The 18,324-nt window shown below is 48.5% G+C and overlaps 1 protein-coding gene across 2 annotated transcripts in view; it reads right to left on the reverse strand.

The window, feature by feature from the left end:
- The window catches only part of ZER1 (zyg-11 related cell cycle regulator), a 170,938-nt gene that overhangs the window by 126,821 nt on the left and 25,793 nt on the right, over nt 1–18,324 (reverse strand). For both annotated transcript variants that reach the window (XM_029612340.1, XM_029612339.1), the window contains exons 7-8: nt 8,342–8,488; nt 7,856–8,029 (exon numbers count right to left, since the gene is read on the reverse strand). In XM_029612340.1, coding sequence (XP_029468200.1) covers nt 7,856–8,029; nt 8,342–8,488 — 321 coding nt within the window. The remainder of the gene's footprint in view (nt 1–7,855; nt 8,030–8,341; nt 8,489–18,324) is intronic.

Consider the following 18,324-nt stretch of genomic DNA (forward strand, 5'->3'; position numbering starts at 1 on the left):
ACTGAGGGTTTTCTAGATTCTCATTCTTCTTCATAAAACCCATAGCTAGGGTGGAACTTCTCATGTTTGGCCTTGTTTTTCTGTTGTTAAATATTACCTTGTAATATGCTCCTTTAAGAGGCCTCTCCCGTATTTCCTTTATTTGCTAAAGTACAGTTAATTATTGGATTTGAATTGAAAATTTTTTGCATATTATTTAGGTTTCCTTTCTGTACTTTAGAATTTCCATACAAGTGGATGCTTGTTTGTATTTGATTAAAAATGCACAAATAAAAAATTAAAAAAAAAAAAAAAAAGAGCAGGAAAACAACATGAGCTAGCACCCCAGGCAAACACCCAGCCGCCAAATCAAAAAGAGGAAGTCGCTCACACAGCAGAGCTGTGCTGCTGCCTGATACTCTGTTTTTGTTTTTATTTTTGGGTGGTTTTTTTTTAACTTTATTCAAACTTCCTCCAAAGCTGGGAAGAGAGGCTCAAGAACACAAAAATAGAGTGCCTCAGAAGGAAAAATTACCCCAAGCCTGCAGCCATATGAGCGGCCTCGTGAAGGGGAGGGATCTGGAACACCAGATTTACACCCCACGGGCGCAAGGATCGAGCATACTAAAAGGTCACCAACTCCCAGCTCATCCATCTCAACTAGACAGAGAAGGACCCACCAGGATCCAAAAACCCCTAGGAGGAAAGCTCAAAAACCAAAAAATTGCCCAGACCGCAGAACTGCAGGTTTTGCACCCATCTATTATCTGCTGGAGACAGAGAAATACTGAGGAACTGCAGATGTCACTCGTGGTTAAGTAGAAGTCAGTAAAACGTTCTCTGTCTCCATCTGCTGGAAGAGAGGCAAAACTCAGGAGTCTGGACTGATCTGGGTTCGTACAGGGAATCTTCAGTTCAGTGTGTGGTGGCAGTCAGAAAAGTAAATATGTTATGTTATCCAAGTTGTTCTTTCCCTGTTCTCTGTAAGACACTGTTGTCATTGTTTAATATTTATATCTGTTACAATGTAAACCGGAGTGATAAGTAACTCTGTTACCTGAACTTCGGTATAGAAAAAGTTTTAAATAAATAAATAGATGACCTGGGACTCCCTTCTTATTCAGAAAGGAATGGAGATTAATACAGAAAATATCAAAATACCTCTACAGATCTATAGTGTGACCGCACCTTGAGAATTGTGTGCCGTTCTGTTCACCACATATCAAAAAAGATATAGCAAAACTAGAAAAGGTACAGAAAATGGCAATAAAAATAATAAAGGGAATGGAACAGCTAGCTTCCATATGAAGAAAGGTTAAACAGGTTAGGACTCTTTGGCCTGGGGAAGAGGTAATAAAGAGGATATGATAGAGGTTTGTAAAATAATGAGTGGGCAAAAGAGATAAATAGGGAATGGGTATTTAACCTTTCAGCTAGTACTAGAACTAGGGGACACGCATGAAACTAACAACCAGAAAATTTATAACAAATTTAAGGAGTATTTTTTCACTCGATACACAAACAAGCTGTGAAATTTGTTGCCAGAGGATGTAGTCAAGGCATCTAACAGAGGGGAAAATTAGTTTCTTACCTGATAATTTTCATTCCTGAGGTACCACGGATCAGTCCAGACTGCTGGGTTTTGCCCCCACCTCTAGCAGATAGAGACAGAGATGTTTTTTAACACAAAACTCCGCCTTATATAGGAGAGTGCCACCTACAGTCTGGCAGTATTTCGTAATGACAAAGCATGATGGCTCCCATAAGATACCATAACTATATACACTAACTCTTGAACTAGAAAGAAATTACAACCGAGTCACTGAACCCCTGTAAGATCTGAACCTGTAGAACCTCTCAAGGTTAATCAAATCCAATCTCTGCAGAAAGAAAAACGAGCGGACTCTCCCCCACTTGCATAACTCTGTTCGGGCGGGACTCTGGACTGATCCGTGGTACTACAGGAACGAAAATTATCAGATAAGAAACTAATTTTCCTTTCCCTGTACGTACCCGGATCAGTCCAGACTGCTGGGATGTACCATAGCTGTTCTTACCTGGGATGGGATCCAGAGAGGCCCGCTCGCAGCACACCTTCTCCAAATCCTCCCGATTCTGCAGCTTGCACATCCAATCTGTAATGCCTTGCGAAAGTATGCAGTGACTTCCACATTGCCGCCCTACAGATCTCCTGTGGAAAAATTAAATGACTCTCTGCCCAGGACGCCGCTCGGAGTCCAACTGGGAGAGATCTACCCCGTAGCAAATAAGCCGAGCTGATAGCCTCTTTCATCCATCGAGCAATGGTAGCTTTTGAAGCCATAAGAACATAAGAAAATGCCATACTGGGTCAGACCAAGGGTCCATCAAGCCCAGCATCCTGTTTCCAACAGTGGCCAATCCAGGCCATAAGAACCTGGCAAGTACCCAAGTATGTGACCCCATCGAGGACCATTCCACAGCACAAAGAGAAGGTCCGACATCCGAAACTCATTAGTAACCTCCAAATATCGCAGTAACACCCTGCGAACATCCAGTTTCCACAATTCCCCAGACAAAGGATTCGACCGGTCTAGACCCCCGAAGGCTGGAAGCTCCACTGATTGATTGACATGAAACTAAGACAGCACCTTTGGAAGAAAACAAGGAACCATTCGTAAAGAAACTCCTGAATCGGAGATCCTCAAAAAGGGTTCCCGGCAGGAAAGAGCTTGGAGTTCCAACACTCTATGAGCCGAAGTAATGGCGACCAAAAAAATCACCTTCAAGGTAATATCCTTCAGTGTCGCCCTCTTTAAAGGTTCAAAAGGCACAGCACACACAAGGCCATAAGCACCAAATTCAGACTCCAAGATGGACAAGGCTGTTTGACCGAGGGACGCAAATGCTTCACTCCTTGAAGGAAACATGCTACATCCGGATGCGCCATCAACATTCCGCCTTGCACCGACCCACGCAAACAACCAAGAGCTGCTACCTGAACTCATAAGGAACTGCACGATAAGCCCTTGGACAGACCATCTTGAAGAAAACACAGAATATCCGAAACTGAAGCTCGGGTTGGCGAAACGTCCCATTCTAGACACCAGGACTCAAAAACCTTCCACACTCTAACGTACGCGAGATTAGTGGATGTTTTACGTGACCGGAGGAGAGTAGAAACTATCGCAGGATAATAACCCTTGCCACTTAGACGGCGCCGTTCAAAAGCCATGCCACTAGACAGAAGCGATCAACTTCTTCCAAAACAACGGGTCCTTGGTGAAGTAGGTCTGGAACCTCTGGAAACCTTAGCGGACCTGTCTCCGCTAGATTGAGAAGGTCCGCAAACCAAGGGATCTCGACCATTCCGGCACTACTAAAATTCCTCGCGCCAGATGACGCTCTATCCGTCGGAATACTCTGCCGATCAACAGCCAAGGCAGGAATATGTACAGAAGAATGTCGATAGGCCAGGGTAGAACCAGGGCATCTACCCCTTCCGCTCCAGTCTCTCGTTGACAAGAATAGAACCTCAGAGCCTTGGTGTTCCAAAAAGTTGCCATAAGATCCATGCGGGGTCTGCCCCACGCTACGCATAGTGCTGAAAGGTGTCGTCCACCAACTCCCATTCCCCGGGATCGAGATGATGCCAGCTGAGGAAATCTGCTTGCATGTTGTCCACGACTGCAATGTGAGATACCGCGATGCCAACTAAGTGTTGTTCCGCCCAGCTGATCAACTGACGTACTTCCACAGCCACAGGGTGGCTCCTGGTTCCTCCTTGGCGGTTGATGTACGCCACTGTGGTCGCATTGTCCGACAACACCCGGACTGCTCTCCCTTGCAGAAGCGGACAGAAAGCTTGTAACGCTAACCGCACTGCCCGAGTCTCCAACCGATTGATCAACCACCGAGATTCCTCGGGAGACCATAGGCCCTATACTGATCTCCACTGGCACACCGCTCCCCAGCCGGAGAGACTGGCGTCTGTGGTGACCACTGTCCATTCGGGCACCTCCAGAGGAACCCCCGGGATAGATTGTCTGTTACAAGCCACCACGCTAGACTATCCCACACCGCTTCTGGAAGTTGAAAAGGTAGAAGGAACAGTTTGGACACTGGGTTCCAACGGGACAGTAATGCGTACTGCAAGGGCCGCATATGAGCAAATGCACAGGGCACCAGCTCTAATGTTGAAGTCATGGACCCGAGAACCTGTAGATAATCTCGGACCCTGGGAGTACTCTTGAGTAACAAGCCTTTCACCTGGTCCTGCAACTTGGAGATGTGCTCCATGGTAAGAAAAACTCATCCCTTCTGAGTGTCGAACAGTGCTCCCAAATATTCCAAGGACTGAGAGGGTACGAGCCTGCTCTTTGAGAGGTTGACTACCCATCCCAGCGACTGAAGAAGCTGTAATACTTTGTGAATCGCGTCCCTGGCCATCGCTTCCAATTTCGCTCGAATCAGCCAGTCGTCCAAGTAGGGATGGACCAGGAGACCTTCCCTCCGGAGATGGGCCGCACCACCACCTTGGTGAATGTCCTGGGTGCGGTTGCCAGACCGAAGGGTAGAGCCCAAAACTGAAAATGCTGGCCCAGAACGCAGAACCAAAGAAACCTTTGGTGGTCCAGATGGATGCCTATGTGCAGGTAAGCTTCTGTAAAATCCAGCGACGCTAGAAATTCTCCCTTTCTTACCGAAGCAATGACCAACCGTAGAGTCTCCATGCAAAAGCGAGAAACCTTTAGACATTTGTTCACGTTCTTGAGGTCTAGAATGAGACAAAAGGAACCCTCTTTCTTTGGTACCACGAAATGGAGTAGCGACCCATTCTTTGAGCCTCAGGAGGAACGGAGACTATGGCTCGCAACTGCAGAAGCCGCTGCAACGTCTCCCGCACCGCTGCTCTCTTTGTGGCATACCCGCAGGGGGAGACGAGAAACCAATCTCGGAGCCTCCGTGCAAAATCTAAAGCGTAGCCTTGTTTTATCACGGACAGCACCCACTGATCTGCAGTCACCTTGGCCCACTCCTCGAAAAACAGGGACAGTCTGCCCCCTACTTCTGGCACCGAGGAGTGGACCAGCATCCTTTCATTGAGAAGACTTGGACCCTGAGGAAGGCTGAGCCGAACCAGGTCTGCTGAATCTTCGGCCCCAAACGGCTGGGACCAGGGCTGCTGCTTCGCAGGGATCGAACGAAAGGAAGAGGTGGGCGCCTTCATCGGCCGGTACTGCTGATTCCCTCTGAATCTGGCACGAGACGAAATGGAACCTCGTGAGCGAGATCTGTTCTCCGGGAAACAATGCACCTTATTATCTCCCAGGGACTGAATCATATCTTCCAAGACCTTTCCAAAGAGCAGCTTACCCTTAAAAGGCAAAGATCCCAGTTGAGCCTTAGACGAAACGTCCACCAACCAGTTTCTTAACCACAAGAGCCTCCGGGCGGATACCGCCGACACCATGGACCTGGCTGACGTCCTTAAGAGGTCATGGAAGGCATCAGCACAGTAAGCCACCGAGGATTCCAAACGGTTCACCTGGGCAGCTTCCTCCTCCGAGAAACCCAATTTGGCTTGCAATTGCTGTACCAAGAGCAGCCCTGCTCTTATAGCAAAATTACTGCAAATAGCCACCCGAGCTCCCATGGCGGAGACCTCAAATATCCTTTTGAGCCATACCTCCAAACTTTCTGTCCTTAGGTCTTTGAGCGCAGTCGCTCCTGCGACGGGAATCGTGGTTTTCTTGGTGACAGCAGACACCGCCGCGTCTACCTTAGGAACCCGCAGCATCTCTAAGGCCTCCTCCAGCAGAGGATATAGCTTATCCATGGCCTTACTGACTTTCAATCCGAGATCCGGGGTATCCCGTTCCTGAAACAACAAATCTGTAGCCGAGAAATGAAAAGGAAAAGCTGTAGCAGGACCTCTCAGGCCCAACAATACAGGATCCATCTTACAGAGTTTGGATTCCTCAGGAGGGTTGTCGATACCCAGCTCAGTGAGGATAGCTGGAATAAGTGGTGCCAATTCCTCCTTACGAAAAAGGCGTACCACCTTAGGGTCATCACCCTCCGCTGCCTGGGATCTCCTCTCAGCCTGTTGCGGGTCCGGATCTGGCTCATCCACTCCATGTGGGATCTGGTGTTGGGAATCCAGATCTCCGAGATCTGAGTCCAGCCCGGAAGAATCCGTATCCCCCTGCAGACCCCTAGTGCGGAAGGGACGCTTGGGCTTGACAGGCCCCGCACCCGTATGAAACTGTGCACGCTTGGACGCCCGGGACTTATTCTCTAGCGAGTCAGGCTTTCCCCCTTCATGCAGCTTCCCTGCTTTCTTTGCCTTAAACGCTTTATGCAAAAAACAATGAAGGAGGACTCAGATGAGGTATCAGAAGTCCCCTCAGGACTGACCTCCGGGCCAGGACAAGCAGGCTGCAATGATTCCCTGTCCTCAGGGAGCCTTGGCTGAGGAGAAAGTTGAGGAGGAAAACACCCCTCCCCCATTGCTGCCTGAGTAGCAGCGCGGAACGACTGTAAAATGGCCTCTGTTCCTGCGCTTAATTGAAAAGGATCTTGCACAGGCTGAGCAGCCCCTGCTGACATCGAAGAAACTTGCAGCAACCTGTTTTTCTGCACGTTTTTTACCTTTTCTGCCCTGGAGGATCCCTATCCCCCCCAGTAAACATGCTGAGCACAATCCCTCCTGGGAGAGAAGCTCGCGGGCCGAGCCACACACACGACACGCGGTCAACCGCGGCATCAGAGGAGCCGGTTAGAAATAAAACTCACAGAAAAAAATCAAATTTAAGCCCCCCCCCCCCCCCGAGACCTAAAAACGCGGCGAAAAACCCCCTCGATGAGAGAGAGAGAGGGAGAGACGGCCGACAAAACTGAAAGCAAAAAATTCAAACTTTTTTTTTTTTTTTAAATGGAGACTTGCCTGAAGTGGTCCAGGGTGCTGATCTTTCTGGGTGGAGTGAGCCGGACTCCCCGGTATCACACCCATGCTGCCCAAAGTTAGAAATAGGGTCCTCAACCCTCACTGGCAGCTGCCTCAAACCAGCAGGGGATGGCCCTCTCAGAGCCTGCCCTCTGGGAGGCTGAACACAGGAAACATTTTGGTTTTTAAAAAAAAAAAAAACCTCCTAAATTCAACCAGACAAAAAAACTATCACCTAATCTGATTAAATCTCTCCAAAATTAAAACTCTGACCAGACTGTAGGTTTTGCACCTCCACCATCTGCTACAGACAGAGAAATACTGCTGGAATGTAGATGGCACTCTCCTATATAAGGCGGAGTTTTGTGTTAAAAAACATCTCTGTCTCTATCTGCTAGAGGGGGGGGCAAAACCCAGCAGTCTGGACTGATCTGGGTACGTACAGGGAACAAGGTTTAAAGGAGGTTTGGACAATTTCCTGGAGGAAAAATCCATAAACGTTAACCAGGTAGACTTGGGAAAGCCACTGCTTATTGCTGGGTGTGAGCAACAAGGAGTGGATCCACATTGTGGGATCTGCAGGTATTTGTGTCCTAGATTGGCCACTGTCTGACAGGCTGCTGGGCTCGATAGAACTTTGGTCTGTCCCTGTATGGCACTTCCTAAGATATGTTTATATACATCTTATATTTACTGTTTTGTTGTTTTTATTTTTATGTTATTTTGCATTACTTCTTTTTTTTCTTTTTATTATATTTTCTTTTTGATGATTATGAGTATTTATTTGTAAACCACTTTTAATGTTCCTATACTGATTATGTGATACTTAAATGTGTTAAATAAATAAATAAATGTTCTGATGAGACATCTCAGGCACTCTTGTGTCAGTGTAGTGAAAGAAGAGGAAGGGTCTCACTGATATCATGTCAGTCTCTGTTCATCTCATACCGTCACTTCTTGGTAAGACTCCATGCCGTTCAGCACCACCTGAATAATCTGTCTCCTCAGCTTGATGCTCTGTTCCATGCGGTACTCTGAGTTCGTCAGGTAAAAGAGAGCTGCACTGCCGGTCACCTGAATAGTTTTATCGTATTTGTGACACTTCAGAGCTGCAATAACCAACTGCATCAGACAGGAAAAGGCAAATACAAAACAAAGTCTCAACAGTTTGTAACACAATCTGAACCCAAATAATAGCTCTTGCACCCCTGAGGCTCCTCCATGGGAAGGAAGCTCATTACATTTCAGATTCTCTCCCTAATATCAACCTCTCCTCAAACTTGCTTATTTTCCAAGAAAAATGGGGAATGAGAGGAAATTAATTAATTTATAAGGTAATTATGTGAAAGCCACTTATCCACTTGCTCTGGAGAGCAGACCATCTATCTGCTACATTGCACAAAGTTCTTCCCTTGACCCATATAATCTGCTGACCTGCAGTGCTCTCAGTAGCTGACTGCAGTGCTCGATCCTTGCGATGTCGAAGAGAAGATTGATGGCTCGGTTTGTGATCTCTGGCCGGTGTTCTGTATATGTTTCAATGGCATTCAGTACCTGCTCCTCATTCTTATCCCCAGTCACCTACAGAAAAAGCACATTCACTGCTTATGACCAGCACTATCAAGAGCCATTCATTATCCAGAAGTCCACAATCTAGAAGCAGCTACAAAAAGACTAGCCTTGTCAAGGCTTAGGAAATGGTCACTGGGGTGACAAAAGACAAGAACTGCACTGGGGAAGCAGAGTGGTAATGATAAAGATTTTTCACAGTCACTATTAGCACATCTGTAACAAAACTCACTGCTTCAACTCTTCATTTCAGTGCATCTATGAGGATTATTCCTGACCCTTCTCCGTCAGCGTCTGTTTCCTTCACAGGCCTCTGAATGAATGGGGTCCAACTCCTGACCCCCCTTCACAGGCCTCTGTATGAATGGGGTCCATCCCCTGACCCCCTTCATAGGCCTCTATATGAAGGGAGTCTTTCACAGGCCTCTGTATGAATGGGATCCTATCTTCAGAAAAGATGGGAAGCAGAGTTGCTTACCTGTAACAGGTGTTCTCACAGGACAGCAGGATGTTAGTCCTCACAGATGGGTGACATCATCAGGATGGAGCCCAATCATGGAACACTTTTGTTAAAGTTTCTAGAACTTTGACTGGCACCTACTGGGCATGCCCAGCAATGCACTGTCCCTGCATCCAGCAGGAGTCCCCCTTCAGTCTCGTTATATAGCAAGAAGTACGTGCGAAAAATAAAATAAGAAAACGTAAACGAACCCAACTCCGCGGGGTGGCGGGTGGGTTTCGTGAGGACTAACATCCTGTTGTCCTGTGAGAACACCTGTTACAGGTAAGCAACTCTATTTTCTCACAGGACAAGCAGGATGGTAATCCTCACATATGGGTGAGTACTGAGCTGAGGATGCCCGAGCAAAGCACCAAAGCACCATGTGCAACAGGCACAACAACAGGGGTGGAAATTTGATTAGGAGGGCATCCTGAAACCCTGAATGGGTTGGTGGAAGGATGTTGGAAAGTTAAACAAAAAACAAATTGTGTAGAACAGACTGGCCAAAGATGAAATCCTGTGTGCCAGCCTTATCTAAGCAATAATGGGCTGCGAATGTATGGAGAGAACTCCAGGTAGCAGCCTTACAAAATATCAGGAAGCAGCACCAAACGGAGGTGCGCTACTGATGTCGCCATGGCCCTGACCGAGTGTGCTTTTACACGGTCTTGTAGCGGAATGCCTGCTTGCTGGTAGAAAAAAGAAATGCATTCCGCCAACCAGGAGGAGAGGGTCTGCTTTCCCACAGGATTTCCCAATTTGATGGTATCAAAAGAAACAATTGAGTGGATTTCCTGTGGGCCGACGTGCGGTCCAGATAGAAAGCTAGAGCACGTTTGCAGTCCAGGGAATGCAGAGCCTGTTCTCCTGGGTTCGAATGGGGCCTGGGAAAAAAGGTAGGGAGGACAATAGATTGGATAATATGAAATTCCGACACTACCTTCGGCAAATATTTAGGGTGAGTGCGGAGTACTACCCTGTCATGCAGAATTTTAGTGAAAGGCTGGTAGTTAACTAATGCCTGTAATTCACTAACTCTGCGAGCGGACGTGATCCCCAGAAGAAAAACTTCTTTCCAGGTGAGATATCGGAGATCACAGGATTGGAGAGGCTCAAATGAAGGTTTCATGAACCGTCCCAAAACCACATTAAGGTCCCAAGCAGGGGTAGGAGGGCACAGTGGAGGTTTTAAATGGAGCAAGCCTCTCATGAAACGTGATACTAAGGGTTGAGTTGAAATAGAAGCATTTCCTACACCCTTATGGTATGCAGATACTGCACTAACATGCACCATGACAGAGGAAGATTTTAGGCCTAACTCTGACAGGTGCCAGAGGTAGTCTAGGAACCTTGCAGTGGAACAAGTGAAGGGGTCTATGGACATAGAAGTACACCAGACCGTAAACCTCTTCCATTTAGAGCGATAAGACCTTCTAGTTGAAGGCTTTCTTGAAGCCATCAGGACTCGGGATACCGACTCTGAAAGGTTAAGAGGTTGGAGTATTAACCTTTCAATTTCCAGGCCGTCAGAGACAGAGCTTGGAGGTTGGGGTGACAGAGATACCCTTCGATCTGAGTGATTAGAAGGGGATCCTTCCCCAGAGGAATGTGTCAGCGTACTGATAGGTCTTGGAGGATTAGAAACCATACCTGGCATGGCCAATGGGGAGCTAACAGAATCATTAATCCTTTGTCCTGCCGGAGCTTCACGACAGTCTTTGAAATAAGAGGGAGGGTACGCATAAAGGAGACCGGTGGCCCAAGAGAGGGCGAAGGCATCTCTTGGCTGCGAGTGGTGACTGCGAATGAGAGAGCAGAAGTTGTCTACTTTGTGATTGTGTACCGAATCAAAGATGGTTGAGAGACCACTCGTGCGGGTGGAAAGTGAGACTCAGCTTGTCCGCCAACACATTGTCCACTCCTGGCAAATAGGTTGCTTTGAGGCACATCGAGCGGGAAGGGCCCATGGCCATATCTGTGCAGCTTCCTGACACAGGAGGAAGGAGCCCGTTCTCCCTTGTTTGTTGATGTACCACATCGCAACCTGATTGTCGGTTTGAATCAGGATAGCTTTGTTTGATAGGCAATCCTGAAAGGCCTTGAGGACATATCAGATTGCCCGTAGCTCCAGGAAATGTATCTGGTATTTGGCTTCCTCTGGAGACCAGGTTTCCTGAGACTGCAGGTCGCCTATATGTATACCCCACCCAAGGTTGGATGCGCCTGTTGTTAAGGTAATTTGAGGATCTGGAGCCTGAAGTGGAAGGCCTTGAATGAGATTGGAGTGGTGAATCCAGCACGCTAGTGACAGACGGAGCTGTTTGGTAATGTGGATAATACTGGACATTGGCTGACAAGCTTGAATCCACTGGCATTTTAAGGTCCACTGCTTTACTCTCATGGCTAGGTGAGCCATCGGAGTGACATGCACTGAGGACGCCATGTGACCCAACAGTATGAGGAAGTGACGAGCAGTTGAAGATACTCAAGACTGTAGCTGATGCGCCAGAGATGTAATGGTGAAAGCACGATCCTAGGGAAGGAAGGCTTTCGCCTGTATAGTGTTTAGATCGGCCCCTATAAAGGATAGGGTTTGAGATGGAACTATCTTGGATTTGGGATAGTTGATTAGAAACCCTAAGGAAATCAGAGAGTTGATAGTGAGACGCAGGGAGATTAGCGTACCCTGCTGAGACGGAGCCCTTATCAACCAATCGTCGAGATAAGGGTAGACATGGACACCCTGATTCCTGAGGAAGGCTGCAACCACCACCAGGCATCTGGTGAATACTCGTGGAGCAGACGCCAGGCCGAATGGTAGTTCATGGTACTGGAAATGGCTGCGGCAGTCAAAAAAGCAAACAGAATGTTGGGAATTATTAGAAAGGGAATGGTGAATAAAACGGAAAATGTCATAATGCCTCTGTATCGCTCCATGGTGAGATCACACCTTGAATACTGTGTACAATTCTGGTCACCGCATCTCAAAAAAGATATAATTGCGATAGAGAAGGTACAGAGAAGGGCAACCAAAATGATAAGGGGAATGGAACAGCTCCCCTATGAGGAAAGACTAAAGAGGTTAGGACTTTTCAGCTTGGAGAAGAGACAGCTGAGGGGGGATAGGATAGAGGTGTTTAAAATCATGAGAGGTCTAGAACGGGTAGATGTGAATCGGTTATTTACTCTTTCAGATAATAGAAAGACTAGGGGGCACTCCATGAAGTTAGCATGTGACACATTTAAAACTAATCGGAGAAAGTTCTTTTTCACTCAACGCACAATTAAACTCTGGAATTTGTTGCCAGAGGATGTGGTTAGTGCAGTTAGTATAGCTGGGTTTAAAAAAGGATTGGATAAGTTCTTGGAGGAGAAGTCCATTACCTGCTATTAATTAAGTTGACTTAGAAAATAGCCACTGCTATTACTAGCAACAGTAACATGGAATAGACTTAGTTTTTGGGTACTTGCCAGGTTCTTATGGCCTGGATTGGCCACTGTGGGAAACAGGATGCTGGGCTTGATGGACCTTGGTCTGACCCAGTATGGCATGTTCTTATGGAATCGCAGGAATTTGCGATGAGATGGTGTGATTGAGATGTGTGTGTATGCGTCCTGGAGATCTAGAGAGCATAGCCAATCTCCTCTTTGCAGAAGAGGAAGTAGAGAGCCCAATGTTACCATCTTGAATTTTTCTTTGTGCAGAAATTTGTTTAGTGCACGGAGGTCCAGTATCGGGCGTATGCCACCTGACGTTTTTGGTATTAGAAAATACCGGGAATAAAACCCCTGCCCCTGCTGGGAGAGGGGTACTGGTTCTATTGCTCGGGATAGGAGGAAGGATGAAACCTCCTGTTCGAGCAAGGGAGAGTGGTCGGACTTTCTCTACATCAGCCGAGGTGGAGAGTCCGCTGGAACAGTCAGGAAATTTAGGTGGTAACCTCGGGTGACTACTGCAAGTACCCACTAGTCTGTGGTGACTGTGTACCAAGCGCTGTTGAAGTGGCAGAGTCAACCGCCGATTGGTATGGATGGAAGAGCAGGTTGGCTTACACTCTCTAGGAAGGAGTCAAAACCCCGACGCTGGTCCAGGCTGAGAAGCTGGCTGAGACTTTTGAGACAGAGTCTGCCCGGATTGACCTCTAGAAGCCGGAGGATAAAATTTTCTTGGCTTGTAGGTTGGCCGCTTAGAATCTCATCTGAAAGTTCTTTTAGGGGCGGAAGGGAACTCAGACGGCACAAAAGAAAGTTGGCGCAGCGTCTCATGGTGGTCCTTCAACTGGGCCACAGTCTCTCGGATCTTTTCACCGAAGAGATTATCGCCCGCACAGGGTAGATCTGCCAACCTGTCTTGGACTTCTGGTCTTAAGTCCGAGGATTTGAGCCAGGTCCAACTTCGTGCACTAATCCCTGCTGCAGACACTCTTGAGGCAGTGTCGAAGATATCATAAGCAGCGCGGACCTTGTGTTTTCCAGCATCCAGACCTTTTTGAGCCAGAGTACGAAGTTGAGTCTGGAGTTGCTCTGGTAACGAATCAGAGAAGTCCTGGATCCTTTTAAAGAGGTCTCTGTTATACTGGGTCATGTATAACTGGTAAGAGGCTATGCGAGATATGAGCATGGAGCCATGGAAGACACACCTGCCAAAAGCATCCAGGGATTTTTGTTCCTTCCCTGGAGGTATGGAGGAATGAGATTTTGAACGTCGTGCCTTCTTCTGGGCTGATTCAACAACCACAGAATGATGATCCAACTGAGACTTCTGGAACCCAGGAGCAGACTGCACCAGATAGGTGGCATCTGTCTTGCAGATGACAGGTGGGACAGAACATGGGTGTTCCCAGTTTCTTTTCAGGAAATCAAGAAGGATTTCATGAATAGGTATGGACATGATTTCCTTAGGAGCATCAAGAAATTGGAGTACTTCCAGCATCTTGTGCTTAGAGTCCTCGTCTGTCTGAAGTTGGAAAGGAATGGTTTCAGACATTTCCTTGATGAAATCGATAAAAGACAGATCTTCTGGTGGAGAATGTCATCTTTCATCTGTGGGGAGAGGGCTCTGATCCTGTATCCTGGGACGAATCATTGCTCCAAGGATTGTAGGGCTGATCTCCAGCACCTAGTGGGTCTCCAGCAGGAAGAAAGGATGCTAATCCAGCAGGGAGAAAGGGTGCTAATCCTGAAGACCCGGCCTAGGCATCGAGGGCATCGGAGGCGGCACCGACAGCATCGATGGAGGAACCGATTGCATCGATGGAGGCACCGAAGGGACCGATGACATCGATGGACGAGTCAGTGGTAAAATCCCAGACGGTGGAATAGGAATCGGTGTTTCTTCATCATCCAATGATAATGGAATCGGTGTAGAAGGCACTGGACCCACCGGTGCTCTCAGTTCTATCGGAGGCAGGGCACCGATCAACGCATCCAGTCTACCCAGTAGCGGTGCGAGCGCTACAGGAATCAGTTTGGTGACCGGCTCGGGGACCAGTACCAGCGTTGATGGAGGATGGAAGCCCTGAAGTGCTTTACTGATGGCCTCTTGGATCATCCGATCCAATTCCTTGTGGAAGCCTAGGGCATGGAACCCCGGCAATGGAGTAGGAGGCAGCACTGACATAGCTGGAGGGTCCACCAGTGAAGGTGGAATACCAGATCCCAGTACCACTGAAGGTGGGGAACACCTCGGTGACCCGGTCACAGAAGAGGATGAGGCCTTTTCTGGGCAGGGCTTCTTTGTCAGTGGCTCTATCGACATTGATGCCGAAGACTTGCCTGGATCAACGGACTGAGCCTTCCGATGCCGGTGTCGACGCTTTTCACGATGTTCTCCTTGGACTTTTTCCTGAGGAGGCAAGGAGGCTATCGACACTTTTGGAATTGTCGACGCCGGTCGAACAGCAGCGGTATCCCGGTGCTGACGAGAGGTCGATGGCACCGGCTCGGACGACATCGAAACTATCGATGGAGTCGGGGTTTTTAACTGAAAGAGAAAGTCCATTTTCTCTAAACGGGACTTACGGCCCTTCGGTGTCATTTGGGCACATTTGGTGCAAGTTAGGATATTGTGGTCAGACCCCAAACACATAACACAGACCCCATGCGGGTCAGTGATGGACAATGTCCGAGTACAGTCGGGGCATCGACGAAAACCCGACGTCATGGCTCCGACAAAAATGTAGCCGCGGTGCAGAGAATGGCAAGTAGGCCCCGAAGGGATAACTCGACTGGAATCGACCGCAACAAGAGTAAAAGCTTACCTTTCAACCGCAGAGTATAGATATTAATAGGGGGACCCCGATGGGGTAGAATTTTTTGGAAAAATTTGAAAGAAGTTCCGTGAGGAAAATTCCTGTCAGGAATCTCAGAGAGCTCCTTAACCCGCGTGGCTACTGCTGCGCGGAAAAAAAGAAGACTGAAGGGGGACCCCTGCTGGATGCAGGGTCAGTGCTACCACCCAGGAAAAAGATCTAGGCATCATAGTGGATAATACTTTAAAATCGTCAGCTCAGTGTGCTGCAGCAGTCAAAAAAGCAAATAGAATGTTAGGAATTATTAGGAAGGGAATGGTTAATAGAACGGAAAATGTCATAATGCCTCTATATCGCTCCATGGTGAGACCACACCTTGAATACTGTGTACAATTCTGGTCGCCACAGCTCAAAAAAGATATAGTTGCGATGGAGAAGGCACAAAGAAGGGCAACCAAAATGATAAAGTGGATGGAACAGCTTCCCTATGAGGAAAGGCTGAAGAGATTAGGGCTGTTCAGCTTGGAGAAGAGACGGCTGAGGGGGGATATGATAGAGGTCTTTAAGATCATGAGAGGTCTTGAACGAGTAGATGTGACTCGGTTATTTTCACTTTCGAATAATAGAAGGACTAGGGGGCATTCCATGAAGATAGTAAGTAGCACATTTAAGACTAATCTGAGAAAATTCTTTTTCACTCAACGCACAATAAAGCTCTGGAATTTGTTGCCAGAAGATGTGGTTAGTGCAGTTAGTGTAGCTGGGTTCAAAAAAGGTTTGGATAAGTTCTTGGAGGAGAAGTCCATTAAAGGAAAATTAGTTTCTTACCTGATAATTTTCGTTCCTGTAGTACCACAGATCAGTCCAGACACCTGGGTTGTGACTCCGCACCAGCAGGTGGAGACAGAGCAAAACTTGTCGGGCTTCCCTACATATAGTAAGGTGCCACCCACAGCCCCTCAGTCTTACGTAATGTCAACGCAAATTTAACAACCAAGCTTTCTAACTAGACCGCCCTAACCAGGGCCGGTTCAATAAACCCCCAGCCGGAACAGAACGTCCGTAACCAAGGGACAAGCGAACTATAACCCAACCTAAACAATTGAATCCACTGAGCGGACTCTCCGTTACTTCAGAACAAAAACAGCATCTCGGGCGGGATCCTGGACTGATCCGTGGTACTACAGGAACGAAAATTATCAGGTAAGAAACTAATTTTCCTTTCCCTGTACGTACCCGGATCAGTCCAGACACCTGGGATGTACCAGAGCCAAATTACTGAGGGTGGGAACCAGAGAGTCCCGCTCGGAGTACTCTCTCCCCAAAACCCCCAGAATCCGTTGCCTGAACATCCAGCCGATAATGTCTAGTAAAAGTGTGTAACCACTTCCAAGTCGCCGCTCTGCAGATTTCCTGAGGCGACACTTGAGAGGACTCCGCCCAAGAGGCGGCATGTGACCTTGTACAGTGAGCCCGAAGGCCCACCGGGACCGGCTTCCCTCGTAGGATGTACGCCGAAGCGATAGCCTCCTTGAGCCAACGCGCAATAGTTGTCCGGGAAGCCGCACCACCCCTCTTTGGGCCAGAACACAACACAAAGAGGTGGTCGGAGACTCGGAACGGATTCGTGACCTCCAGGTAACGAAGGAGGACCCTACGCACATCGAGTTTCCGGAGTTCCCTCATCTCTGGACTGCGCTCCTGCGGGAAAGCAGGAAGCTCCACCGACTGATTTAAATGAAAAGCAGATACTACCTTAGGCAAAAAGGAGGGAACCTTCCTTAGAGAAACTCCTGAATCTGAGATCCGTAAGAACGGCTCCCTACATGATAGAGCCTGTAACTCTGAAACTCGTCTCGCCGACGCTATGGCCACAAGGAAGACCGCCTTCAGTGTAAGATCCTTTAGTGTCGCCCGCCTTATCGGTTCAAACGGAGCAGAACATAAGGCGGAGAGAACCCAACTGAGGTTCCATGACGGCCAAGGATGACGTAACGGAGGACGTAAATACTTAGCTCCTCGAAGAAACCGAGCTATATCCGGGTGAAGGGCCAGGGACACCCCCCTGCACCTTACCCCTGAGACAACCGAGAGCCGCCACCTGAACCCGAAGGGTACTACAAGACAGACCTTTAGAAAGGCCCATCTGAAGAAAGGCAAGCACATCGGACACGGATGATAACTTAGTATCCACCCTACGATTTCTGCACCAGTCCTCAAACTCCGCCCAAACACGCACATAGCCTAAGGACGTAGACTGTTTCCTAGATCGCAACAAGGTGGCCACCACCGCATCCGAGTAGCCCTTTTTTAGCAAGCGCCTCCTCTTAAACGCCATGCCACGAGACAGAAGTGATCCGCGTCCTCCAAACAAACGGGGCCTTGATGAAGGAGAGCCGCGGACCCCTGAAACCACAGGGGAGGCTCCACCGCTAAGTGGAGCAGATCCGCAAACCACGGTCTCCGTGGCCAATCCTGCGCTACCATAATCACGTCCGCAGGATGCTACTCTATCCGTCGAAGGACCTTGCCTATTAGGGGCTAAGGAGGGAACACGTACAGCAAGACGTCTGTGGGCCAGGGGAGCACCAGCACATCGACTCCTTCGGCCCCTCGTTCTCTCCGTCGACTGTAAAACCGTGGAGCCTTCGATCTGAGCGGTGGCCATCAGATCCATGTGTGGCGGACCCCACCTTTTGCAGATGAGGCGATACGCAACGTCTGCCAACTCCCATTCTCCTGGATCCAGATGATGACGACTGAGGAAGTCCGCCTGGACGTTGTCCATTCCGGCAATGTGAGACGCCGCGATGCTGCTGAGGTTCTGCTCCGCCCAGCCCATCAAGCGGTGCGCCTCCTCCGCCACCAGCTGGCTCCTTGTCCCCCCTTGGTGGTTGATGTATGCCACGGTTGTCGCATTGTCCGACAACACCCTGACCGCCTTTCCCCGGATCAGGGGAAGGAAGGATTGCAGCGCCAGCATTACTGCCCTCGTCTCCAGACGATTGATGGACCACCGTGACTGATCTCTGGACCACTGTCCTTGAACCGAGTGTCCCAGGCAGACCGCTCCCCAGCCGGAGAGACTGGCATCT

The sequence above is a fragment of the Rhinatrema bivittatum genome, chromosome 8 (assembly GCF_901001135.1).
Source record: "Rhinatrema bivittatum chromosome 8, aRhiBiv1.1, whole genome shotgun sequence".
Taxonomy (NCBI): domain Eukaryota; kingdom Metazoa; phylum Chordata; class Amphibia; order Gymnophiona; family Rhinatrematidae; genus Rhinatrema; species Rhinatrema bivittatum.